The sequence below is a fragment of the Scatophagus argus genome, chromosome 16 (genome assembly GCF_020382885.2).
Source record: "Scatophagus argus isolate fScaArg1 chromosome 16, fScaArg1.pri, whole genome shotgun sequence".
NCBI lineage: Eukaryota > Metazoa > Chordata > Actinopteri > Scatophagidae > Scatophagus > Scatophagus argus.
The window spans coordinates 9,948,610-9,974,655 of record NC_058508.1 but is presented as its reverse complement, the minus strand read 5'-3'; the positions used below and the strand labels follow the sequence as shown (position 1 = coordinate 9,974,655).

The 26,046-nt window shown below is 38.7% G+C and overlaps 2 protein-coding genes and 1 long non-coding RNA gene across 4 annotated transcripts; 2 read left to right on the top strand and 1 right to left on the bottom strand.

Moving 5' to 3' along the window:
- Positions 1-2,732: 2,732 nt before the first annotated feature.
- On the bottom strand, positions 2,733-6,385 carry asphd1 (aspartate beta-hydroxylase domain containing 1). Its single transcript, XM_046415473.1, has 5 exons — positions 5,918-6,385; positions 5,536-5,742; positions 4,635-4,842; positions 3,629-3,742; positions 2,733-3,342 (listed from the first exon to the last, which is right to left on the bottom strand). Exons 1-5 carry the CDS (start codon positions 6,368-6,370, stop codon positions 3,233-3,235), a joined length of 1,092 nt encoding a protein of 363 aa, XP_046271429.1. The 5' UTR covers positions 6,371-6,385; the 3' UTR covers positions 2,733-3,232.
- A 1,717-nt stretch (positions 6,386-8,102) lies between these two features.
- sez6l2 (seizure related 6 homolog (mouse)-like 2) lies at positions 8,103-24,465 on the top strand. 2 transcript variants are annotated; one of them, XM_046416426.1, is made up of 19 exons: positions 8,103-8,277; positions 8,971-9,051; positions 9,198-9,326; positions 9,428-9,643; positions 14,033-14,166; positions 14,877-15,069; positions 15,842-16,027; positions 16,116-16,299; positions 17,135-17,298; positions 17,968-18,162; positions 19,538-19,676; positions 20,116-20,312; positions 20,459-20,653; positions 21,425-21,619; positions 21,741-21,932; positions 22,162-22,200; positions 22,612-22,729; positions 22,869-22,980; positions 23,146-24,464. In XM_046416426.1, the coding sequence occupies exons 2-19, from the start codon at positions 8,994-8,996 to the stop codon at positions 23,173-23,175; spliced, it is 2,676 nt and encodes an 891-aa protein (XP_046272382.1). In that variant the 5' UTR covers positions 8,103-8,277; positions 8,971-8,993; the 3' UTR covers positions 23,176-24,464. The 2 variants fall into 2 exon arrangements, with proteins under 2 accessions (XP_046272382.1, XP_046272383.1); XM_046416427.1 differs by lacking the exon at positions 8,103-8,277 and adding an exon at positions 8,424-8,594 and having other exon boundaries at positions 23,146-24,465.
- LOC124073883 lies at positions 9,650-10,467 on the top strand. Its single transcript, XR_006845737.1, has 2 exons — positions 9,650-9,869; positions 10,242-10,467. It is a non-coding gene; the product is annotated as an uncharacterized LOC124073883 (long non-coding RNA).
- Positions 24,466-26,046: the final 1,581 nt, after the last annotated feature.

Below are 26,046 nucleotides of genomic sequence, written 5' to 3'. Positions count from 1 at the left end.
CTCCTTATAGGTCAAAAACTCATAAATACAATAACTCCAATGTTAGATGAACATGGGATTGGCCAACAACAGGACTCAGGTGTAGGCTGACAACAAACCACTCATGAATGATCTGATTCTGTCATTCCCAGCTTTTCTGTATAAGGTATATTTGTGTCTGTCACAGGCCATTTAGTGCTTCCTTGATCCCTGGCATGAAAACCATCTCACCCCCTGTGGCAACTGGAGAATGTGATCTCAGGAGGCCCAGGTGTCCTCTACTGCCACATCCTTCCCTCCAGTGGCTTTGTCTCAGCAGGGTGTAAAGGCAGCCCACCATCTGCTTGAAGTTTCTTTAACAATCATATTCGCAAATGTGTTTTCTGGAAGTTTGCCTTCCAAAGTCTGGCTTTTGCATGTGACCATATATACTTCTCAAAGACAAATTGCAAATTTTGGAAAATAAAAATGCTAAGTATTTCTCAGATATTTGTCATTTGTCTGATATGATACTGCTCCTTTGTGATTGAGAATGTCTCTTTCAGGGAGACATTAGGTTCGGAGGTTATGAAGTCACATTTTTCTCAGTTTCAACATTTATACATTTATTAAATTTTAGTATACACAAATGACAGTTTTAAATGACAGACATTTAATAATATATAAATTTGATTTGCCAGCATATAACATAACATGATAACATAATTTCACTCATAAAACCTGCTTTAATGAGAAAATACATTCTTCATAATAAGGTTCTGGAAAAACAAAAGTAAACTCTCAGAAACTGTATGTTGGGTCAGTTCATTCATCTCTTCAGCTGTTCAAAATTGTTTTACTGAGCAACATACATGATACCTTTCAAGATGAACTTGTGCTACTACTAGAAATAAGATCAGCTTGCTGAAAGAAAGAAACTAATCTCTAATCTCAGGTAATAACAATGTAAAACATATAGTAAGATAACACATGTAATAGTGTTATGTGGAGACAAGAAGAGGATAAAATGCTTGAAATAACAAATTCTAACTGTGACAAAGTAGTTTTATTACAGTTTATTATAGTTAATACAAAATATTTAATCTGACTTAGATTGCAATTTTTGCAAAGCAGTGGCGCAAGCATAGTAATTTAATGCACTTGCAATTTAGTCTAGGCTGTATATTATTAAATAAGTCCTAATTGAGTCTAAATTAATAGAATATTACATATATCAAGCTGATTAATTGACATTTCAACAAGTATGACTGATATTATATCTGAATGGCAGACTGTCAACAACAACAACAATAATAATAATATCAGATTTATTTTGCAACCACTTTGTTCATTTGACATCTTTTACTGCAAATCCCCTTATGGTCACTAATGCTCATGAAAAAGGCCTAGGATGAAAATTGTTGAATGTGACAGTAGCTATTTTTGTCTTTTAAATAAATGTGCTCGTCACAATTTTTTGAATCTTTGACACAATGTCAGGATTGTCAGTCAGTGAATAACAAAAGGACATTTCTTCATCAGCCTTTGTGGTGATCAGTATTAATCCATGATACAAACTAGCATCACACGAAGGATTAGCAAATATATTTGCTGCCTTGAGACATTGCCGTGTCAGAGCAATGTACATAATCTTGCCTTGTGATAGACACTTGAGCAATTTTAAGATGTATTGGGTTTTTTCTTTTAATGCTGAGCTACTCAGTATTTGAGTTGCTAAATTATTTGCTTGTGTATTTGATGACGAACATTCCCACCCAATCCCATATACCTCATAGAATAAATGACAAGTGTTGAATGAATCATACATCATGAAAAAACATACATACAACTACATATAAACAATCACAGGAATAATCTGTCTCTCTGGGGTGGATTAGTTCAGTCTCTGTAATCCTCATCATGGGACCCTTAGATGAACAGATGGCAGATAAGACAAAATCGGCACTCTAATTCTCATCTACTAACTGAAAAAAGTAACCAAAAAAAAAAAGCTGAAAGAGAGCTTAATGAACCAGGATGCGTTATGATGTTTTATTGTGTTCAAATCAAAAGACTTGTACATTAGAAATGTATGTTTTATAGGTGATTGTTTTTCCCAGGAGAGAATTTAATAAATTTGAAGAGTTTTTATAGAGAGAGAGTTTTTTGTTTTTGTTTTTTTTTAAACAAAACAAGGAGAAGTCCCAGCCTAGTCAAGCGAGCAGGAACTGATGAAGCCTCTTGGATGAGAGGTGAAACGTCTTCAAAGACAAATATCTAAGTCCAGTTGCTTTCGATTGAATTTCCTTGAGATAAGGAGAAGGGGTTTTTTTTATTATTATCAACAATAAAGCTAATATGCTTGAATACAATGTCTTTACAATTTCATTACATATTCTGAGAGCATTATCAGCTCTGCTCCCTACATATTGTATCAACAAAAGTGTGTATACACATGTATTACTCTGACTAATATATTGTTAATCTATGCACATAGTCAGTAGTAACTTATTTGTTATTTATTTGGATTTCCCAGAAGAGCAGAATTGACAGTATTGCTGTTGTATATAATATATATAAAGCACCAATTATATTAATAAACAAAGAAGTAAATTCATTTATAGATTTACAGATAGAAACTTACAAGCACACATATGGACTGTAATATAATATGAAAGAAAAAAAACACAGTATTCAAAAGACTGGCATTCTTGTTGAAAAACAAAAATAAATATAAATTGTCATTTATTTGATTTTCACACTTTCACAGTTTTTTTGGTTGAACTATAGTTAATTAAATTTATTTCAAAATAAAGCATTCCATGCTGACAATAATGATCTTTTCATCCTGAAGGCATAAGAGTACATGCATCAGCATCTCAAAACAAAGTCCAGTAATCAGGACACATAGGTTTCACATGCAAGTAGCATTCACTAACATAGTATATGATGTCAAGATAGGTTTTAACAGTTAACACCAGAGCTGCTCCTCTTAGATTAGTTCTCATTGTGCTTTCAGGTGATGTCAGTCCATAGTTTATAGTCGAACTGTCTAGCATGTAACAAACATCAACTATAATAATGCATTCGTATGGCACTTCCTGGTGTAGACCATATATCAAACATGACTTGAAAGTGTGGCTAATGGCTTGTGTAATTCTTTGGGCAGATTCACACAGTGATTCATCGACTGGAATGAGAAGCATATCCCACAACAAGCAGGGCTAAGGTAAGGCATCCCTGAATGTTGTATATCAGTAGTGCAGGAGCAAATTCAGAAGTCTGGGCTGAACATGAAGTCCAAAGCTTGTCTCTCTGCTGAGGCTACATTTGGATGCCAGAGGTCCACACTCAAGATTACTCGGGGTCCAGCATCAGGAGGCCCTTTAGAAATAGAAACAGATGCAATTTTGGGTTAAAATGTGGCAGCCTTTTAGATTCAACTTTTGAAAACAACTCATGGAATGGGACAATAAGCAGACCGTTAAAAGCCTTGTCATGTCATGTATTGCATTAAAATTTTGTGCATGGGTTAAACAACGAGAACACAATCAAGATTTTTTCTGAAGGATAAATACGGTAATTTCCCTCTAACCCAGAAATATATGATAATATATGATATCAAATTACATTAAAATTTGTTTTTCAAAGTTGCATGTGATTCACCAACCTTTGTGGGAGACAGTGTGAAGGAATGAGTCATCAACCAGGAGGCAGTGTCCCTCTGACCAGCACTGAGGCTCCCCTCCCACCACCAGCTCACACGAGGGTGGAGTCTGCAGACCTACAAAAATGATGTCTGTTTTTTAAACTTTGGAAACAAAACATAGTGTTTTACCTCAATTGAGAAGGCTGTGCACTCCAGCCTTGTCTGTGTTTGAAACAGAGAGGATTATAGCCAGACGGATCACAAAATGGGCTAAGGGGAAATGAACCTCATCCCTAACCTACAAAGTATCACATTATGCAATAGTTTAGCATTTTATCAGGTCATTTTCTTTTCTATTTTTGATGTAATAACGTCTGACAACAACAACATTAGTAGGACTGGAACAGCCCCAAATGCACCCTACTACAGTGCCTATAAAAAGTACTGATTACTTACTTACTGATTTCATAAATTCAGTCATGGTCAATATAATAATAATAATAATAATTTTGCTTTTTTGACAATGATAATAATAATAATAAACTCTTTAATGTCAAAGTGAAAACAGATTTCTACAAAGTAATATGAATTATTTAAAAATATATAATGTAAAATAAGTAATTGCATAAGTATTTATCCCCTTTAAAGTGACGGACCTAATTCAGCGGAGGTTCAGCCAACTGGTGCTGGTAGTCTCAAAATTGGTGAAATGGATATCACCTAAAATTTCCAGGTGACCATGATGCCATTTATAAAAGCAATAATAGGGGAAAGCATCCAAGGGGGTCAGTACTTTTTACAGACACTGTGCTTGTACGTCACTAACAATTTACATTGCCTTGAAAATTTCCTACAGTATTTCCACAGCAATCGTGTTTTACCTTGATTTGTTTGAAATGTTTTGCTGCAAAGTGCCTTGTACACAGCTTTCTATTCTGGGAATTACTGGCATATGAATGAACCTGTTTAATTACTATCAAGTTAGAACAGATTTTTTGCCTGTAACAAATATAATTCTTTTACTCACCAAGATGACAACGTAGGCGTGTATTGGTTGGTCCATATGAGCTCCCCAAAGTAGCTCCAGGTCCCAACAGCCAAAAGCCAGCAGATCCCAATGAGTTACTGCTTATAAATGTGCGTAACGAGAGAAGTGTCCGGTAGGTGCAAGGACAGGAGCGACAGTTACCTGCCACACAGACACCTGCACTGTACAAAGGAAACACTGCCTGGCCCTAAAAAAGACAATGACTTTAAATTAGCATATGACTCAGATAAGACCTCATATAAGATCCTTCAATTAATGTCAGGGCTTATAGGTGAATTTTTGATGGCAGGAAGTGAACACTAATAATAAAAACACAAATAAATTAGACTTTTGCTTTGATTCTGATTTTCTGTCTATGCAAATTAAGAACACTCATTAATCCAATAGGTGACAGTTACCTATACGTATACTTATGGGTTCAGTCTTAGATTTAGGGAGTATTAATTTTTTGATTAATGATGTATCTGAGAAATTGGTCCTAAAACAAAAGCACCTTGGCCATGCAGTTATGTGCTTTCAGCGTTATATATTTTATGTATTTTAAGCTTTTGAGTTAAAGTGGAATGTTGATGTAATTAAGAAACTTGAAAAAAAGTATTTTAATAAATAATCATTCAATCCAATTCTATTTAATAAAATATCTATTTTTATTCCACAGGTTAATGCAATAAGTCACAAGCAACTTTAAATATTAAATATTAGAATATTTTAACTAATGTTGAAAATGACATTGAATTTAACCAAATGCACCATAAGAGCAAATAACCCTTTTTCTCCATTTATATCATGCTTCTATATGTTTATATTGTCCCTGTTCCTTTCACACAGTATTTTGTCTTACCAATATTTTTTTACTAAAAGTAAAGATTTTATTCTGTACCTTTGGTGTCAGACAAGTCCAGCCTGATTTTGAGTCTGTGCCCCTCTGATAAACAGCCCTGAATTCAGCCAAAATTACAGAGTAGTTGGCTTCTAACACCTCAATATCATGTCGGTGAGCATCACGGGGGAAGAAAGGAACACTTGGGACATCTGGCAGGAAGAAGAGATGAGGCTTCTGTATAGCAGAGTGATCATTCAGTCTGACCTATAGTAGGAACAATGAAAAATCAATGATGTAATCCCTGACAATGTTTCCATTCTTCATTGTCTGGAGAAACTCTTTTCTCAATTTAAGAAGACAATATGTACTATACTATACTATAGACAATATGTGCCAATAGCATGCACCAGCTTATGGCTGGAGCGGAACAGACTTGTACCTGCTCACGGAGACCCTTATGAATGCGACCCATGCCCACCCAACTGTAGCGCTTGGCATATTCTTGCAGTGCTGTGTACAGTTTTTTGGCTTCTGCAGAGGCCTGGGCTGGGAACACAGCATGACTCAGCACTGGGGTGAGGTAGCCCTGTCCCTGTTCCTCATCCTCCTCTGTTTCCATGGAAATAAAGGGGGTAATTTGATCACTTCTTGACAGCTTGGAGCGGGCACTACACTTTGTTCCAGCACAGCTACCACCACGGGACATCATGGACCGTCTTGAGCCTGAGTTGAGCTTTCCAGCATGCGCGTGGCCTGGGATTGGCAGGTCGGAGCCCATCCGATAACAGTGCCACAGAAAAAGTAGCAGCAGAGTCCACAGAAGGCCATTCAGTGAATGGACACCCAGCTCAACATATGGAGACAGGGGCATCGTATTTACTGACCAGTGCATCCTTTAAATTTGTGAGATGCTAAAACAGCACACAAAAAAACAGATAAAGAAATTAAGGCACGTTCTGTAAAATCATCTCAGAGTATTCAGTAAAATAACAAAATAGTGTTTCTACTGGACTAGAACTAACAATGTAGGTGATTCCAGACTTTCTAAGTCATCCCTCATGGTGATATTTTGAATTGGTGGGACTCTTTTTATAATAAAATAAAATAAAACAAAAGCAGCTATGCTCTTTTTTGTGTTACAGATCATGAAAAGGAAACATGACAGTGTGCTTGCATGAAGATAATGATGAACTGTCCTGGTTTCAAAGAACCTACTCATTGATTTAGTTTCTTTATTTTAATCCCCTTCAGGGGTCACAGCTGGGGGCTATCCAAACATGCACCTGGAAGAAATTAATGAAACTTAATACAGGTTGCTGGTCCGTCATCAGCCACTGACCCTTTGATTTAGTTGCCTCTGAGACTGCCTTCTTGGTGTTATGTAAGTCCTGACCTTGCTGTTCAAACAAAAGGTCAAGCTAACTGTGGATGTAGCTACAGATTTCACACCAGGCTGTTAATTCAGAGAGTGTCTGTTTCTTCCTTTTAAGGTGGTACTTTAAGGTGATTGTGTACTTCTCTGCTACACTGATGCTATAATGTAAACAGGCTAGATACAAAGGGCAGCCTTTGTTGTGTACCTGCTTTTGAAACTTCCTAATGATTTCCCTGCCTTGGCTTTTATCTAATTATGATTCTTGTGTTATGAGTGTATAGTGTTCTCTTTCCTATTAGTTGAAAAATGTGTCTATGTTGTTTTACATCAGCTGTTGTTGTGGTCTACTGTATTGACTTTTAGTTGAAATAACGTAATTTAGGTGATTATAAGGTTAAAAATCTATATATTAACAATACATGAGTAGTAAGCAATCAAAGAAATATAAAGTATACTAAATATTTGTTGAGCACCCGTGACATGGACACTTCATCAAATGTTTCCACAAAACTGTGATTTTATGACTACAATAAAAACGTAGATAAGACATCAGAACATAACAGAGCAGGCTGAGTTCTGTCCTGTGAGCGTTTGGTCTGGAAAATTGGCTTATACTTGATTTAATCAAAGATACTGTGCGTGTGTGTGTGTTTGCAGTGTGTGTGTTTGCAGTGTGTGCGTGTGCTTTGGAAGAGCGTCAGACAAAAACATGAGTACGTGCGTGTCTGCACTCGCGCGTGCATGCATATGTGCGCGCGTGCGGATGTGCTTTGGGTGGGAGGGCTCTTCACTTAAAGGCTTATTCAAACGGATTCGCCGTGGAATCAGTTACATGCAAAGTGATGCCACTGCCCACTGGAAGGACATTATAAAGATACAGCACGGTTACGAGTCATAAAGGTGTTCAGTATTGTGGACCTGCAGCATTCATTTTGTTTTTGCTCTGCGCCTGCCCCAACAGCTCAGCTGGCTCATGTTTAATGCCCGCATTCCATGTTAGCGCAAACATACACCCATTACAAGAATCCACGGCACAAAGATGGTCGCCATGCATACTGTATGGCACATGCAGGCCGTTAACTGATCAAACATACACTGCGTGCCTCATCATCTGTCCGATTACCTTGATATACCGTGCAGCGATATTTCGGATGCACTTCAGCACCGCGCTGGTGGACAGCTCCTCCAGCGCCCACAGACAAAATGAGGAAATCTCCCGCGCGACGCTGCAGTTACCGCGTGCGGCCGCTAGGGCGCACCTGAAGCTTCAACACAAATGCCCTCACATCATAGCCGAATGCGTCAACCACACGGTAACCAGCTAGAGGCACCTCACCAGCACAAACCCCGCCGTGTTCTCGGGGCCTAAAGCAACAGGATACAGTCCAAGTAACAGGACACAGGACGCACCCTGGAAAATAAAGGTAAGCACCTTTCAACGTTGTTGAGATGGTTGTCGGTCTTACAGTAGTGATGACTGATGCCAAAAATCGTCCTCTGCACAAAGAGGGCCGAGGGGAGGTGCGAGTGATGCTGCCTCGTATGGCCCCATCATTTTGTCACACATCAGGCTGGTTATTTCACCGAGGAAACGCCTCGAATAACAGCGGAGGGGCTTTTGACACATTCGCATTAAGAAGCTGATGACTGAATAAGGTTCAGCGTCTACCTGCGGCGACAACTGGCTCATTTGGTGAATTTTGGAATAGCGCATTTGTCGGGCATGTTGTTGCAGATTTGGGTGAGAAAATGCAGGAGGAAAGCCCGAATATGTAACCTTATACCGTGTGCGATTTTACCGAGTTTCCTTTCTCTAAATGTGTACAAATAATTTTTAATAAATTGTCATTTATGCCTATGTATAGTATAAATTAGAGGGATGTTTTCCAGATTAACAGATTAGCTTTGTATACAGTCTGAAATCGCAACGATCCTCACAACGAGTCATTGTGGCCTGTGTGATGTAAACATATGCCCAGTACCTGAATTACGACAGAATTTTAAATTATATAACTAATACTTTGCTATTCATTATCCCTCAAACCAGTCCTGATTATTTCTGTACACCCTGCAGAATAATAGTTTGCTAATCAACCTGTTCATTTTAACCTTCTCAGGTCATTCAGTTTCATTCAAAGCCATGGGGTTCACACACCTTGCTGTGATGCTGTCTGTCACCATGATCCACCTAGTTTCAGGTAACTCTGTCTGTGTGTGCATTCTCTAATGCATGCACATTCCCACCACAGTTATACACTAATGCAGAGTACTTGCCATGTCCTGCTAACTAGGCTTGTTTTCATATTGTTTGACAAAAACAGTAATTAATCCTGGCTTTTTTCAGGAATGAGCTTTATGACTCCTGAGCCTGATACACCACCAACATCAATCCCAGACTCTTACCCTCTGGGCGACCTGATCCATGCTGCCCTGCAGAGTAAGGAATACTTAGGAGGGGCTTCTGCAGGCTCAGGTACACTAACACAGGCTTTTACGACTTAGGTGATGCAGCTATAGTACAATATGGGTGACAGGTCATTGGCACATATGGAACTGAACCTTTGTATTCTGCAGGTACTACCACCAACCCAACACAGGCTGTGCCTGGGCTTGGGCAGACTGAGTCAACAGCGACAGTCATATCACCAGGGCTGCTCACCACAGCTTTAAGCTCCTCTTCCACTGCCAGCCAGACAGGATCAAGGACTACCATGTCCTCGCTGCCCACTGAGGAGGAGACAACCACCACTCTGATCACCACGACCACAATAACCACAATGCACATGCCAGGTACTTGCATGTCACCACCGGGTTTCCCCAGAGAGTTGTTTATTCATTGATGCAACTTAATTTTCTGAAATAACAAAGTGAAGAAAGCTTGAAAAGCATATTCAGAATTTCACCTGTGGCATCAGAGTTGTTCAGTTTGCGGTGGCTCCAGCAGTGACTTTGGTTTCCGTCACAACGTCAGTAATTTGTCTGAAGACAGAGTAACAAGGAGATCCTGACAGACAAGGTAACGTGAAACATGCCGTCATTAAATATTAATGATGAAACATCAACAGGTTACTTTACAATATGAGTTACTTCTAAAGAAAAAGATGTTCTGTGCATGTACTAACACTGTTGCATAGCCAGTCTTTACTGACTTAGTGTTATTTTTTAGGTTAGAATCAACATAGCTACCTGCTATAGAAATGCAGCCATTTCCCATTTACCTGCTAATATACTGTGATATTCTGGAACATATATAGTATATTAGATTTCTGGAATTTAGTTATTTGGTAAGAATTTAAGTTGAGCATAGCTGAAAGTACAGATATTTTTCTCGATGTCTCTGGTCTTATCTCTGTTAGAATAATATGCTTCTTATATTTCTACATTTCAGGATTTGTGCTTTAAACTCTTAAAGGCACCGTGCAATGAAGAGCGGTGAACTACTGTGAGAAGATTGCTGCTAGATGTATCAGTATGGCTATGTGCATCTTTAACTTAGATGATGGTTAGGATAGCTGTCAGTCAAAAGAAAAACACAAATGGTGTTTACAGAAAACACAGTGCAAGGTATGAAGGTGCCAGAACAATTCTGACAATAAACAAATATACTAAACATACTTCTTGTCTTTTAGTTATTATTACAACAAACAAAACTTATTCACTGAGTATAAAAACAACTTAATAACTGAATAAAAAGCAAACAGGTGAAGCCATAAATACTCATATCACCATTAGGAAGAGAAGTATTAATTTGACAAATCAGTCGGTCAACACTGTCATCATGACCCAAAAAATAACAAGGATTTGTGAGGGACAGAATAACTTGCTATTTTAAAAACTGTCAGAGACAGAGATAACAAAATGACATTGTTTGTGACTGGGGTGTCTGTATAGTTCTCGCTGAAAGTGGATGAGAGCTGGTAACTCATTCTAGTCATGAAGCAAAAGACACCATTACTGCAACAATGGCTTCAAAGGAGTTGAGGAAATGTCACTGAGTGGATGGGAGGTGGGTCAGCTGATTTACACCAGCTGTGGGGAGAGAAATGTCAGGAGATCAATGATCAGTGAGTCATGGCAACACAGTGGTATCGTAAGGAAATAATTAGACATTTTCTGAAGTAGTTTTATTAACTTTCTTGCAGAGAGTGTATTGAGAAGATTGATACTACTCTCTTGTCTGCATGGTAAATATGAAGTTATAACCGGCAGCTGGTTAGCTTAACTTGTGCAAAGATTGTAAACAGGGGAGGAAATAGTTAGCCAGAATATTAGTATTACATAAAGAAGATAGAGTATGCTTCAAAGTTAGCTTCAAGGGTGCTGGTAGGCAGATTTTTGATCTTTGGACAGAGCCTGGCTATCTATTTCCCACTGTTTCTAATCTTTATGCATGCTAAGCTGATGCTAACCAACTGTGAGCTCCAGCTACATACTGTATTTACAATATGGATATGAGAATATAGTGTCAATCTTTTCATCTGATTCTCAGCAAGAAAGTGAACAAGCTTTAACCTTTCTTAAAATAATTTCTATTCTAAAATGCTCATTATGGATGATGGGCACAACTTATTATACATTTTCTGCCATGACAGAATTATGTGAAGTGTATCTGCCATATTTGCAGCAAGATGCTGCATCTAAATGGTCAGATTTTTCATTTACTCCTTTCATTTACTGTCAGCTGATTTACTATATGAGAGATTTACTATATACTATATAAGATCTGCTATTTCAGTGTTGTGTTGCTTTCTTGTTATTGATGCTTCTGACTGACACTTTTTTGTTGTTATTCATTGTTAGACAAATGGATTATAAAGCCCTTTCCTCTACAGATTCTATTTGCATTAAAAGTGGTGATCAATAATTTGAGTCTACCGGAGCATAGCACCAGTTTTAGTCAGTCATGTGGTCAATAAAACAATTTAAGGAGGGACAATCCAACACATCACTGCTTCATGTGAGGCAGTACTTTAGTCAGTACTCACTGGCAAGAATTGCCTTTAATTTTTACACCATTTAATTGGTGACAACCACATAATGCCACATAGTGATAATAAGCCAGGTTGTTTTTATGAGGGTCAGACTTTATTTCCCTGCCTCATTAGCCCAAAGACAGAAATGTGATGCTCCTTGCCTGTTGTCTGACATGAAAATGTGATCATACTTCATTGTTGTTGGTAGTTGATTGGTTATTGGGACAATAGATATACTAAAGATGAACCTCACAAAGTTTTGGACAATGAGATATATATTTTTATGTAAATCATAATTTTCCCATTTACACAACAGCAATAATATGAAAAGAGCAGGCAGGACCAGACTAAAGTGGATGTAGTCGAACCAACTCACTGAACGCATTTTGCATCAAAATGGCACCGCAATTCAGATTTTTTGCCTTTTCCCTATACGGAGTAAAGTATCAACTGGCCATGCTGGTCATTCATCTTAAAACCAGTAACAAAAACATCTTAGCAAAAATGTACAAACGTCCTGTTTAGTTTTCACCCTTTTTAGTAATAAATAAAAGATGTTTATGCTATTTGTTGCAACTTACATAAAACTGCATACATGCAACTTTCAGCCTATACTAGCCACAAAGATTTGCTGTGTTAGACGAGATTTTCCTGGAGCTCAGTGATGTTTCCCTTGATCCATTAGATATTTTGATGAGTTGCACAGCAGGGAGTGTGTCACTGCCTATCCAGCAGTGCACAGCTATTTTGGTGTCAAAGATGACTTTCATTTGCAACTTTCACCACTGACCTACTTGAAAGAGATGAACAGCACAGGTCGATTTTGTTTTATGTCATCTCTTACATTCATGGATTCACACCCAATCAGACCTTTAGAAATCACAAAAAAAAAATCTCTTCTATGTCTAATATTATTGTCTGTTTTCATACTTTCCTCTGCCAATATGTTTGTATTGTTATGGCCTGGCTCTGAGACCCTGACAAATAAAGGAATCTCAGTTTGAATTTGATTATATAATGGCAACAAAGCAGAGTCTGACCTTTATGGTTACATTTCTTGTCAGTGTCAGACCTGCACAATGTCTTGCAAGTTCAAAGTCTTCCTTTCAGTTTAATAAATCTACTAAATTGTGCTACTTTCAACAACAGCAGGAGAAATGTCTGTCCATATGCACTCTTTAATTTGAAGGAAGCTTCCATGTAAGCATTTCAGTTCACCACAAGTACCCATTTATGCAGAACCAGCATGAGGTATTGTCAGTGGTGTAGTTCAAGTTTATAGTCAAACAGACTTAATTATATCTAAAATGAGCAAATGAGCAGAGTGCCAGTGGTGGTACCACAATAAGCAGAAGTCTTGTGTTCGAAATTCTACTTAAATAAATTGCTTAAGTAGCCTATTACTGCAAACTGTATAATATGTAGGTGTCAAAAGTAAAAGTAGCTTCTTGTTGTAAGTGTTAAATTATGATGCAAAAGATCTTTTATGTCTTCAGCAGAACAGTGTCTGCCTGAACTATCTGTAGTCTGTTTCAGATGCTAGATCTGACATTTTGCTGATAACTAGGAATTCTCAGTAATGTCCTGGTTTATGCAGTTCAGATCAGCAGGAGTGTAGGAGGCATCTTCAAGATTCAGTAAAAGACATTCTAACTTCTCTCTCATCTTCACATCGCTGAATGCTCTCTGCAGAAATCACTCCCACCCTCCTTGTTTCTGGGATACAGCACACTAAAGAGATGTAATATTAATGAATAAGAATAATTAAATTGTCATCATCATCAATGTTGTTATTGTTTTGTTGTTGATGATGTTGTTGTTAGAAGTAGAGAATAGTGGGAAGGGCAAAGCTTTAAGAGAGTGACAAGAGCTGATTTGATTAGCCATCATTAATGATAACCCCCAGCACATTCAATTATATTCAATCATACATACCTAATAGTCCTATTTCGTGTCAAATTGTACCAAGGGTGCACTGTTTGTCTATGGCCATGTAAATATGTTGCTATCCCCTGTGAGCTCTCTCACCACTCACAAAGAAGCCTTTGAGCAAAGTACAAAGCTATTAATGTGAGTCATACTATATGTAAACTATATGTATGTTTGCCAAAGCTTTTCTGTATAAAGTGAATTTAAAAGGTATTAGATGTATTCCTCAATACACATTTTCACTTTTACTACTCCTGTCCTTTTCCTCTTATCACAGTACAATGCAATGCAACTTTGTCAGCAATGGAGGATGTTGTCGAGTCACCAGATCCTGCATCAACATCATCTTTTTCCCCTCTGGAGTGCACCTACAGCATTACTGTGTATGCAGGTTACGGTGTGGAAATTCAGGTAATGTGCATTATCTCCCATGAGTCCGTAAACGTGAATATTTTCAAATATGATCCTTTTTTACACCATCAGTTTCAATTTTGTCTTTGATCTGAGTGTGTGGGTTTTTGTACTTTGATTATACTGTGAGGACTTTAGACACCAAACAAACAAAAATTAGATCATTTATCGTCAAATACAGTACAGCTAAAACATTTAAATGATCTACATGATTTTGTTTAGTGAAAAATTGTTTATACATAGACCTCAATATAGAAACCTAATCAGCTCTTTTTGCATATTTCACATAATCTCTGTTATCTATCCAACTGGATTCAAATTTTGAAAACTACTCAAGCCTGTGTGTTGCAGTTTCAGTCTCATAAATAGTGGCAGGGTCGGTGGTGTATGTTGAGAAGTCAGGTAATCACTTGGGAGTACACTGTAATTCCAGTAGTAGTGTGGCAGCGGTGTGGTCAAACATATTAACTTTCAGTTTTTGAGGCCCAAGTGGAATGTTAAGTGACATGACTCATTCTTAAACTGAGCTAAGATCATTCCACTCAACCCGCTTTATTTGTGTTTTTGCATTTGGTTCATCTTAAATGTCCAACAAAGACTTGAACACTGTACAGTATGTCAGTTATAAATGTACTTGTCAGTGATTAATTCTCCTATTGCTGAAATAACTGGCAAGTTGCATGTCATCACTTCCTCTTTTTTCCCTACAGGTAAGGAAGGTGAACCTGTCAAAGAAAGAGTCCTTGACCATCATGGGATATGGAGGTTTGGGACCTGAACTCTTAGCCAATGAGACTCTGATGAAGGAGGGTCAGGTGATTCGCAGCACAACCAATCAGGTGTACATACACTATCGCAGCCTTCAACAGACCAACCATGGCATGTTCAGCCTCCATTATCAAGGTAAAGTAAGTTTTAAATAACTAGACTATTATTGTTTCAGCTGGTTTAGCTGATTTATTTTCTTGATAAACAGTAAGATGATTTTAGTGATTTGTGTTTTTCTGTATTCCTGTTTGCATGAAGGAGTGTTAATCAGAGTAAGTGTTGTGTGCCTGGAATGAAAATCTGCATTCCCTCGTATTTAAAAGTGTGCAAGCATGGTAGATGTTGGGGCCAGTGGACATAGTCAAGAAACACACCACAGTACTGTACTTCGAATTTTCCCACATTAAAATTTTGGAGTTTAAAGCAAGGAGAATTTCTGAGCTGCACATCCTTCAGTGTGTAACCGCAACCATAACCAAGCAACACTGTTCTCAACACTATGAATTAGATTCAGAGAAGAGAAATGGATTATTTGATTACAGATTATATAAATAGATTATTAGATTAAATGAAGACTAGCAGTTGCTAGGAAGAAAAAATGGAAGAGAGAAAACGTCTCAGTGATCAGAGTAGAGTGGCCTCTTGATAAAATGAGGAACCACAATGATAGACGGTGCCGGCGGAAGATTCTGTGGGTGATGTGGGAGGTGAAGGGAAAACTAGAACGGCAGCATCACAGAGATCAAAATCAGCATACAACTAGATTGTAGAGGTAAAGCTAAAGGGTCAGAAATAGATAGAAATGACAGGACACATATTTAAATCTAAGAGAAAAGCTACTTCTTTCGTACTGTAATCTCAACAACCATCCATTTTGCTTTCCTCACTTTTTCATCAACATCAACAGCCTTTCTGCTGTCCTGCCCATTCCCTCTGTCTCCTGAGGGCGGTGGAGTGACCGTGACAGACATCCATCCTGGAGGTCAGGCTCATTTCCACTGTGATCCAGGTTTTCAGGTCCGCGGCCATGAGGTGGCCACTTGTGTCAACGCAACACAACCACACTGGAGCACTCCTGTGCCACAGTGTGTTGGTCAGTAGACTGATTTAAAGTTGAAATAAATGTGACCGATGCTAACTGGTCTTTTGAAAATAATATGTGGGATATTGTTTTTCGTTAGCTGTCTCTTGTGGAGGGTGGATTCGTAATGCAACAGTGGGCCGGATACTGTCTCCACCCCCTCCATCTGTCAGCAACCACAGTAATGGAAATAACCTTAGCTGCCACTGGTTAATAGAAGCCAAAGAAGGACACAGACTCCATCTACACTTTGAGAGGATTGCACTGGATGAAGATGATGATAAGTGAGTTTGTGTGTCGTAGAATTTGTTTTCTGACTTTGGTGAGGTTCTGTATTTTGTTCTGGTGTCTTTTCAAAAGCTTATCTTCCTCTTGCAGATTTGAAAACCCTGAGTCGGTCAGATTAGAGCAGCCCTACTGTTATACTTCTGCATAAGTCACTAATTATTAATACAGATTTACACGTATTTATGAGCTAATTGTTAATGATCTCAAATTACACAATTATTTAGGAATTACTCATGATTCTGGAATTCAGCATTTATTAATGAAGTAGTAGTGAAGTATTAACAGATTCTTTTAACTATTATGTGTTTTGCAACCTTTTATTCCCTACATGCTACGTTCTATAAAAATTTCGGCAGTGCAAATTGTTTTTTTGTCTAGACCCTTCCCAGGTGGGCTAGGTAGACTGTTGCTCTGTTTTCTTTCTCTTACACAATGCTATTCGGCATCATCATTTGATGATAGGCATACATTAAAGGTAATTATCATCAATAACACAAGAAGAAACGTTTTTAGCGCATGTCTAAAACTGACACAGTGCAAAGGTGTCTGTGTATTTAGAATGTCATTGTCATAATTGTCATTAAAGTTCCTGTTGGTGTAATGGTCAGGTGACCCAATACTTTTGTCTGTATTGTGCATGTATACAAAAAATTGTTACAGTATCCTAGCATTTTTTTATTCTACACCACGTTACACCAAACTTGTTGATGCTGAGCCTTCAGTCTGATGTCCACTCACATTCGTGTATTTCTTATTCAGACGCTGATCACAACGCCTCCCTCTTTTGTCGTGCTCACCGTCAGGCCTCTTTGTGGTTGTTTTTCCTCCCAGGTTAATTGTGCGCAGCGGCAACAGTTCCCTGTCTCCACCGCTCTACGACTCAGACCTGGATGATGTCCCAGAGGGTGGGTTGCGGAGTGAGGGCTCCACACTGTACCTGGAGCTCACAGCTGATTCTTCCTCCATCCCTCTGCTACTGGCTCTGCGATACGAGGGTGAGCAGAGAGATTTTCCACATTCAGCAAAACAAGGCATCAGGAGGGCTGCACTTCCTTCTAACCTCATTACTGCATAACATTCAATGCCTGGTTCTTCCTGAAAATGAGTTTGAGATGATACATTATAGAATTACCACACACTACCAATGGTGAGAATTTAAAAGCCTTCTCACTTACTGAAGTTTATTTTAATCATAAAAACAGATTCCAAGGTTGACCTTGCTAATTTTAATTAGTGAGAGATCATTTTGTTAGATGTGTCATATGTTACGTTAATGGAGTTTAATTGACTACAGACCTCCAGAAAACCAAGGCTTCTTTGTTTTTAGTTTGTTTTTTAGAAGACCATAATGAGCCACTTAAGTGCTCACAGTCTGCCTGCGCTTCAGTGGGATTTATTTTAGGCCTTGGAGATGCTCAGGGCTTTGGCTTTTAGCATTTTACACCTGGGCTTTTTCTAGCCAAGACTGCTCAAGGTTACGGGTCATCCCAAGTGAAAAGCTGCAGTTCCTTAATTAAATGGGTGTGGTTTCTTTCGTACGACCACGCAGGAGAGCAAACACTGCAATACAAAAATAAAATCAATGAAATGCAGGAATATTTTTTTCTGATCAGTGCTCACATGCATGCGCTGTATCTGATCTGTTGTTGTCTGTTATTTTGTAGCTTTCGATGACGAACACTGCTGGGAGCCCTACATGCCCCATGGAAACTTCAGCAGCAGTGACCTCACATACCAGCTGGGCACCACTGTTACCTTCACCTGCTCTCCAGGCTTTGTCATGGAACAAGGTTCAGCGACGATTGAGTGTGTCGACCACAGCAATCCCCACTGGAATGACAGTGAACCTGTGTGCGGAGGTAAGTTTCAGGTTGAGACTCAGCTGTATTTCAAATAAGCGAGTCCAGTTGCAGTTATTCAAATCCCATTGTGACACACTGAACTGTGTTGAGATTGGTGCCTTAAGTACCAAGATGCTGTAACACGACGACGACTACAGCCATGCTGACTGTTTCATCTGCTCGTCTGCAGGCTGTGAAAACTGAGAGCAACAGAGAGGCTGTGACAGATATAAAACTGGCAGACACGTTGCTCCGGGTCAAGGACTGGCTGAACACACAAGGGTTATAGTTTCAATCGAGGGTTATAGACAATCAGAAAAGCCATATGCTGTGTGGTGTATCCTCTTGCAGAAAAGCACAAGTAGCTCAGACATGGTGAAGTAGGGGTGGTGGGATATCTGTCACTGGCGAAGAGGTCAGAGCTTTTATGGCTGTCTTGAGCACCCATGCGTGGCGAAGTGCTGTCTCCCTGGGAGCTGCTCACCGGGTTGTTGGGAGATCTATTTCATAGATCTCATAGCAAAGATGCATTTTCAGTATTTGATCTGATGGTGCGATTCTGCTTATATTTTCCTGTTATGCTCTCAGTGTTGTGTTTAAAATGTTCCCAAGAAAGTGTTTGCAGAATCTAACTGTCCTCATGCACCGTTTTATTCGCTCTCACATTTCTGCATTCACTCCACTGCTGCACACCTGTGTGTGTCTGTGTGAAGCTTCACAGTTTCATGCCTCGGTTTTTATAGGAGGTGCTTTGTGTGAGAGCAAGTCCCCGCACTGTCTGTGAAGTCTGCATCATCCTCCAGGCAAAATCTAATTGAATGTGTTCTCACAGGCAAAATTGTGGATTTGTTTATAGAAATAGAAGGGATAAATTTGGCTCTCATTGCTGCAGTTTGCACCCTAGAGTTGTCACCTTCTTAATGATACGCTGTATTGTGTTTCTGCAAGGACTACAAGCTGCTGTGGTTAATGTGAAGTACTGAAATGTGTGTCAAAGTGGTCATTCTTCATTTTCTTAAACTGATCAATTCTCTAAGTGATCTGCCTAAAAGCTGCAGAATTATAAACAGCCAGGCTATGAACAAGGTCTCTTCTGTTATCAATAATGTCACTGAAGCAGCACAGATGTTTAACTAATGGAGGTTTTAAGTAAGCCGTAGCTAATAATGCCATTTACTTACTTCACATCTCTTTAAAATCTTCATTGCCTCTAGCTGAATGTTTCACTTTGTCTTTATATATGTTCTCTCCCTCCATTAATATTTAATTTTTCTTCAGTTGCGCTCCCTTTTCCAGTTTCTGTTGTTATTTAAATCACTTTGTTAACCGTTCTCTCTGTCTCCGAGTTCTCACCTGATTTTCTTTCCTCTCACCTCCTCTGCTCCGCCACAAGCTCTGTGTGGAGGGGAGTTAACCGAGCCCTCAGGTACCATCCTGTCTCCTGATTGGCCCCAGAGCTACTCCAAGGGGTTAGACTGTGTCTGGCAGATCCATGGAAATGAGGAGAAGCGCATTGAACTGGATGTCCGGATGTGAGTATTGCTAATTAAAGATGATGTTGCCTCTAAGTTTATAAGCTAAGCCAGTCATCCAACCACTGAATCAAACCACTGGCTTAAAGCTTAATGCAGCTCAGCACTCTGATAGATTGGTAGGAGCATGGTGTTATGTTTCAATACTACATTATAAAACATCTTAAAGCCCCAAATACTGCACAGCATTGTCTTTAATGATTTATGGTTTCAGAAAGGAATGTAGTTTGTCAGATCACTATGTTCTGAGCACATTGTACCATTTAAAGTAAAACAGCAAATGAACGAGAAAGGTGGATAATATTGTTTCAGCTTTATGTAATTTTCTTTCCTGTCTATACTGCGTACTGACTAATAACCCATCAGGTGGGTGCACTGCAAAATGTCTCTGAAGTAAAACCTCTTTTTTTGTTTTTGTTTCTCTCTTTCCTTCTTAAAGTTTAAATATCCGTCACACCGACGTCCTGACTGCCTTTGATGGACGTGATCTCATGTCCAATGTGATTGGACAATACATAGGGTCCAAAGAACGATTCCAGGTTGTCTCTGGGGGGTCAGAGGTCACCATTCAGTTTCAGAGTAATCCAGAAGATTCCAGTTTCATCCTGAGTCAGGGATTCCTCATTCATTATCGTGGTAAGTACACACACTCCTTGAGTAATGGGTGTTATGGCTCAAAGTGTAAAAATCTTGAACCTACACATTTTTGTAACACATTTTGGCCTTTGCTGAAGTTTACACCATATTTTTATTTCTTTCATCGTCCTCTCTGGGTCGTGCAGAGGTTGAGCCGAATGACACCTGCCCCTCCCTCCCCCAAATTGATTTTGGCTGGGTCAGCTCATCCCACACTACTCCTGTGAGAGGCAGCGTGCTGACCTATCAGTGCCAACCAGGATATGACATCAGTGGCTCTGACATCATCACCTGCCAGTGGGACCTCTCCTGGAGCAGCAGTCCACCTACATGTGTTAAAGGTAAGACAAGCAGCAGGATCAGTGAGGGATAACAAATAGTCTTTAAAGTATAGGATCTAATAAATGTGACAAATGTATGGAAAGGTTAGATTATGAAAATGAAGATGTTTTATGTTTTCTTTTTAGACAAAACATCCAGGTATCATAAAACAATAAATTCTGTTATCATCCGTGACACTGCTGTTCCTCTGTTCTTGGTTTAAAGTTATTTTAAAAGGAACAGTTTGACACTTAGAGCTGCAGCAAGCTGGCTTAGCTCAGCACAAAGTGGAAACAGGGAAACAACTAGTCTGATGGGAATGAGTGCAAGACTACTGTTGACCGGAACCAACCAGTCGAGAATCCAGAAACTTTCTGCTCCTGGCCAAGAAATAGTCAGCACACAAAAGCAAAATGTCGTTTTTAATGAATTAAACAAAAACTGTTAATTGGTTAGGTGCTTCTCTCTGCTTCCACAACTCTCTCACACTTGTTTCCTGTCATTTCTCTGTCATTTATTAAAGGCTGAAAATACTACTAGGAAACAATAAAAGGAAAAAAGCTAAGCTAACTATCTGCAGATTCATAATTACAGCACAGACCTGAGAGTGATATTAACGTTCTAACGTAACTCTCCACCAAGACAAAATGTCAAGTTATTCATCAAACTTTTCTCAAAAACAATTAACGGTCATCATCCATGTTGCTCTTGCCGCTGTTTGTTCTATATTGAAATATTTGTACGGGATCAAGTTAAATGCTGTCCCACATGTCCCACTCTGTCCCCCACAGTCCAGCAATGTCCGGATCCGGGTGAGGTGGTGAACGGAGCACGCTCGGTGCGCCCTGAAGCAGGTTTTGCCGTTGGAACAGTCGTCCGCTTCTCTTGTAACCAGGGTTATCAGCTGGAAGGTCCCAGCCAAATCTCCTGCCATGGACGCGACACTGGCACCCCCAAATGGAGTGACCGCAGCCCGAAATGTGTCTGTAAGTCCCTTTCTTGCACACTTCTGCTGCTTTTCTCTGTATGTTCAGGACGTTTATTGATGTAAGTTTAGAAATGCTAATTAATGACTGTCTCTTGTGTGTCTTTGTGTTCCCTGAACAGTAAAATATGACCCGTGCCCAAACCCTGGTGTCCCTGACAATGGTTACCAAACTTTGTACAAGCACAGCTACCAAGCAGGAGAAACTCTTCGCTTCTTCTGTTATGAAGGTTACGAACTTATTGGTGAGGTCATTATCACCTGTGTTCCTGGCCACCCCTCTCAGTGGAACAGCCCACCACCCTTTTGCAAAGGTAAAATTTTTCGTTGTCTAACCCTTCGCATATTCTGCTCTGGACTTTCCAACCTTGTTTAAGACCAGCTGCCTTTAACAATGTTATGTTTCAGCATTTGTTAATTATGAAGGTGATCTGTATTTACTTGCCATTGTTTTTGTAACAGAATATAGATCAGCATGAAGATGTGGTGTTTCAATATCCTCATTTATTTTAAATCTTTTTCTTTTACCTGCCTTTCACACAGTGGCGTATGAGGAGCTTTTGGATGATCACAAATTAGAAGGTGATTTCTTTTCCCTTCTCCTATTTGTAATGTGTATGAAGTCAAATGGGTTCTTAAGACATAATATTTAAAGCCACGACATACAGGATTTGAACTCTTTACTTTGGCACCATCTAGTGATTGCCTTACAAATAACATTGTGACAAGCGCTGTTAGTACATTGCAACACTTGGACAGTTTCTTCAACCAACATTTCCACATTCTGTGTAAAATATATTGTTAATCAATGTAGACAAGAATGTCAAAATAATAACATAACATCAGGCATTTTGTAAGTGCTAATTGTTGTACTAAAAATACACCAAATTTAGCAGCCTATTTTTAAGATGTTTGACATTAAAAATATGAGCAGAAAAATATCACAGGTTGATGAAAAGCTTATTTTGTGATGACTTCTTGACTGTCTCACAGTGTCCCAGTCATTCGAGCCTTCCCATCAGATCCTGAGTGAGAACATTGCTTTGGCAATAATACTGCCCATCATCTTGGTCATCCTCCTGATTGGAGGAATTTACATGTACTACACAAAGTAAGTAGATCGGCCAACCAGCGTGACGTCTCTGCAGCTCTAACACTGCTTTTGCTCTTCTTTACCTCAGTTCACAGTAACGTATACACTGCGGCTTTTACTCATGAGGGCACTTGCCTTTTTATTTTCTCATTCACAGCATATGCAGACTAGAATGGAAGCCACTCTTCTGGAAATCACTTTCTCACACACACTCCTACAGTCCCATTACGGTCGAGTCTGATTTCAACAACCCTCTTTACGAGGCAGGCGTAAGTACAAGGCGGATAATTTCAGCTTTTCTGTACTTTGTTATAAGTGAGACTATTTTGTGTGTTTAACATCAAATGATTCCCCCCGTCTTTTCCTCATAAATATTTTGTCATTTTAGAGTCCAAACAACTTTTTTACTGACTGATTTCGTACTTCGTCCACAGGATACACGGGAGTATGAGGTATCCATTTAAAGGAGAAAATGTCTTGGTAAGAACCACAGAAAGATTCAGTTGTTTTCAGAAAACAAACAAATAAGGCCTCATCCCCCCTCTTATCATTCATTTGAAATTATCTTTCTGTTTAATCATCACTGCATCTCTGGTTTATCAATTGTGGAAGTGCTTTATTTTGATTTTTGTTGCACTGATATGGTGGTCTGCCAAACATGGGTCCCACTTCACAGTCCAACTTTCTGTGTCATTAGGACTGGTGCCTTAAGAAGGGTAACAAATTGGCATCAAAGAAAAACGTAGTCATGTGGGAGGCATGAGAACACGAGAGGGGAAAAGGTTGACGGGTAATAGATTTATTTATTATTTGTTAAGCTGAAATATTATGAGGCCAATTCATTAGAGAACTTGGCAATACTTTATTTGTAACTATCCAAAGTTACAGTCATGGACATACAGTACACATTGAATGTTTTTATTTCATCTTTAGAGTGACTCATGTTACATTTTACAAAGTGAACAGTAAAAGGGAAGAATAATTTCATTTCTCTCATGAGAAAAGACACATTTTCTCTCTTCCTCACTTTGTCTTTCTCTCTGTGTAACACACACACACACACACAAATTGAATGTAAATATCTGACTTAATATTGATTGAGGTTGATATATGTATGAAATTATATATATGAGCCTCATATACACTTGTACAAGGTGGCAGGAGGTTATATATTTTCATTATATATGTAATGAAAATTCAGTGCCAAAATATAATGTTAAATAATTTAATGTCACCAAGTGTTTCATCTGTTGTTGCAATACTGTTTACAAAGACAGTGTTTATTTTATTCTTCACTGTTTCTGGAGTGCATCGTCACCCAGTGTCACATGACGTATAAGAAAAGGTGAGGACATGAATGTCATTATGCTTAGAGCATGCACTGATTGTAAATTATATTGCTTCTGCTCAATCTCGCCATTATCATTATAGTTATTGACAGCTATCATTGTTATCAGATTTGATGTTGTATGCACTATGTTGATGAAAAATTACAAACTTGGCTGCTTGCTGTGATGCATTATGTATTTATTTACAACTGATTGTTTGAACAGTGAGTGTAGTCTCATTCACTGTGCCAAATGAAGGATCTTGGAGACTGTTGCTTTGTAGACTTAATTCTTCTCTTATCATCAGTAGCATTTCTTTGCTTCATATATGAATACACTCTTTTGAAGGCAGTAAATTATTTGCTGAACTGGAAATAAAGTCTTTGTTGAATGGTGTTAAACTTGTAGAAGTGAGCTTTATTTTTCAAGAAATAATCAGGTTACACCTACAATTGTTCATACACAAAACATGTAAGATACCATATCAGTGTATGTAATTCACTCACATTTTGGAGGTAACTGTGAAGTCTTGAGGCTATTTCTCCATAGTTAGTAAAAATAAATACAGAGTGGGGACACAATATGCATGTAACCATATTTTAGGTTTCACTTGCAGTTGGCCTAATATGATTTGAAAATAAAAATATTACCTTTAAGCAGTGATGAACATTTTTATGTGTTATTATTTTATGCAAGAATCATTTCTGTTTGTTTTTTGATTGCTTTAGCTTGGTCACTGTATTTTGAAGTAGCCATTCACAAACAAGCTGAAAATCCTTATTAGTAACTATGAATAATAATAAGTATACCTATCTGCATTATTCCCACTGAAGGATGTGAACTTGTGGTTTGTACAGTGACCAATAAAGGAAAACAAGCATCATCACTTCGTTATAATTTCTGTTAATCTGTTTATGAACGCTTCCACTTTATTTTGAAAGTGTTTAGCAGAAGTGCAACAATGCGGTCTCGCTGCTGCATTGATGCCAACCTGACGAATTTAATATTGTAGTTCCTCGCTGCAACCACTAGAGTGCAGTAAATAATCTAAACGCGTTCGAGTCCACAGTAACTTGCTTTGAGTCTAGTAAAGGGAGACTGAAAACAAACCCTTGTTAAACCAAACAGTACTAATTATCACTTTAATTTGTGATAATTATGCTAATATCGAGTAGTACATACTGATATTGGTTATAAATATTGTGATATTACACATGCAGCGCCGTTTCTTGAAATGCATTACATAGTGTAGATGTTAGTATAGTGCACACTACGGTACAGATAAACGTCAGTATTAACGGTAACAGTAACTGCTAATAATCCGTATAAACATTGGTATTATTCTCAGCGAAGAATGTGGCGTTATTGTGTCTATACTAAAGTGACAAGTCAAGTTGGTTTGTGGTCGCCTCACCATATTTAGCCACCTTATTTATAAAGTGTTTACCGGAAGTACTAGCATGGCTCTATTGACGCTACCTTGACAAACGTAAAGGTGTAGTTCCGCTCTGTGACCAACAGAGGGCAGTAAACACTAATGACTCAAGACTGTCTGATGTTGTGTTGTGCTGTGTCTGTTTGCAATGGAATAGCAGTTACAGCCGCAATTGTATTTGTCGTTTTGCAGTTCCTCATTGTGACCACAGGAGGGCAGTTCCTACTCCAAATACCCACACACGACTCCGGTCAACTGGCAAAATCATCTCGACTCAAGTTTACGTGTTAACATTATTACTACTCCGGTAAACTATTTCAAAATAAACAATCAAATTAGACGACAGTTTTCATATTGACAGTGAGGTTTTAATCTTAGTACGGGAAAGCGTAGTGCAAATGTTTAGCATCCAAAACCTACACTATAGGCTGTAACTGGTCGCTATTCTGCTCGAGTTACACAAGCATACTAGGTATGCATTACATAGTGTAGATGTTAGTATAGTGCACACTACGGTACAGATAAACGTCAGTATTAACGGTAACAGTAACTGCTAATAATCCGTATAAACA

Coding starts and splice junctions, on each gene's coding strand:
- asphd1 (XM_046415473.1), bottom strand. CDS start 6,370: ATGCACTGGTCAGTAAATACGATGCCCCTGTCTCCATATGTTGAGCTG. Junction 5,743..5,917: donor ATAAGGGTCTCCGTGAGCAG/GTACAAGTCTGT, acceptor TTCCTACTATAG/GTCAGACTGAATGATCACTC. Junction 3,743..4,634: donor ACGCCTACGTTGTCATCTTG/GTGAGTAAAAGA, acceptor TCATTTTTGTAG/GTCTGCAGACTCCACCCTCG.
- sez6l2 (XM_046416427.1), top strand. CDS start 8,994: ATGGGGTTCACACACCTTGCTGTGATGCTGTCTGTCACCATGATCCAC. Junction 21,933..22,161: donor CCCACCACCCTTTTGCAAAG/GTAAAATTTTTC, acceptor CCTTTCACACAG/TGGCGTATGAGGAGCTTTTG. Junction 22,981..23,145: donor ACCCTCTTTACGAGGCAGGC/GTAAGTACAAGG, acceptor CTTCGTCCACAG/GATACACGGGAGTATGAGGT.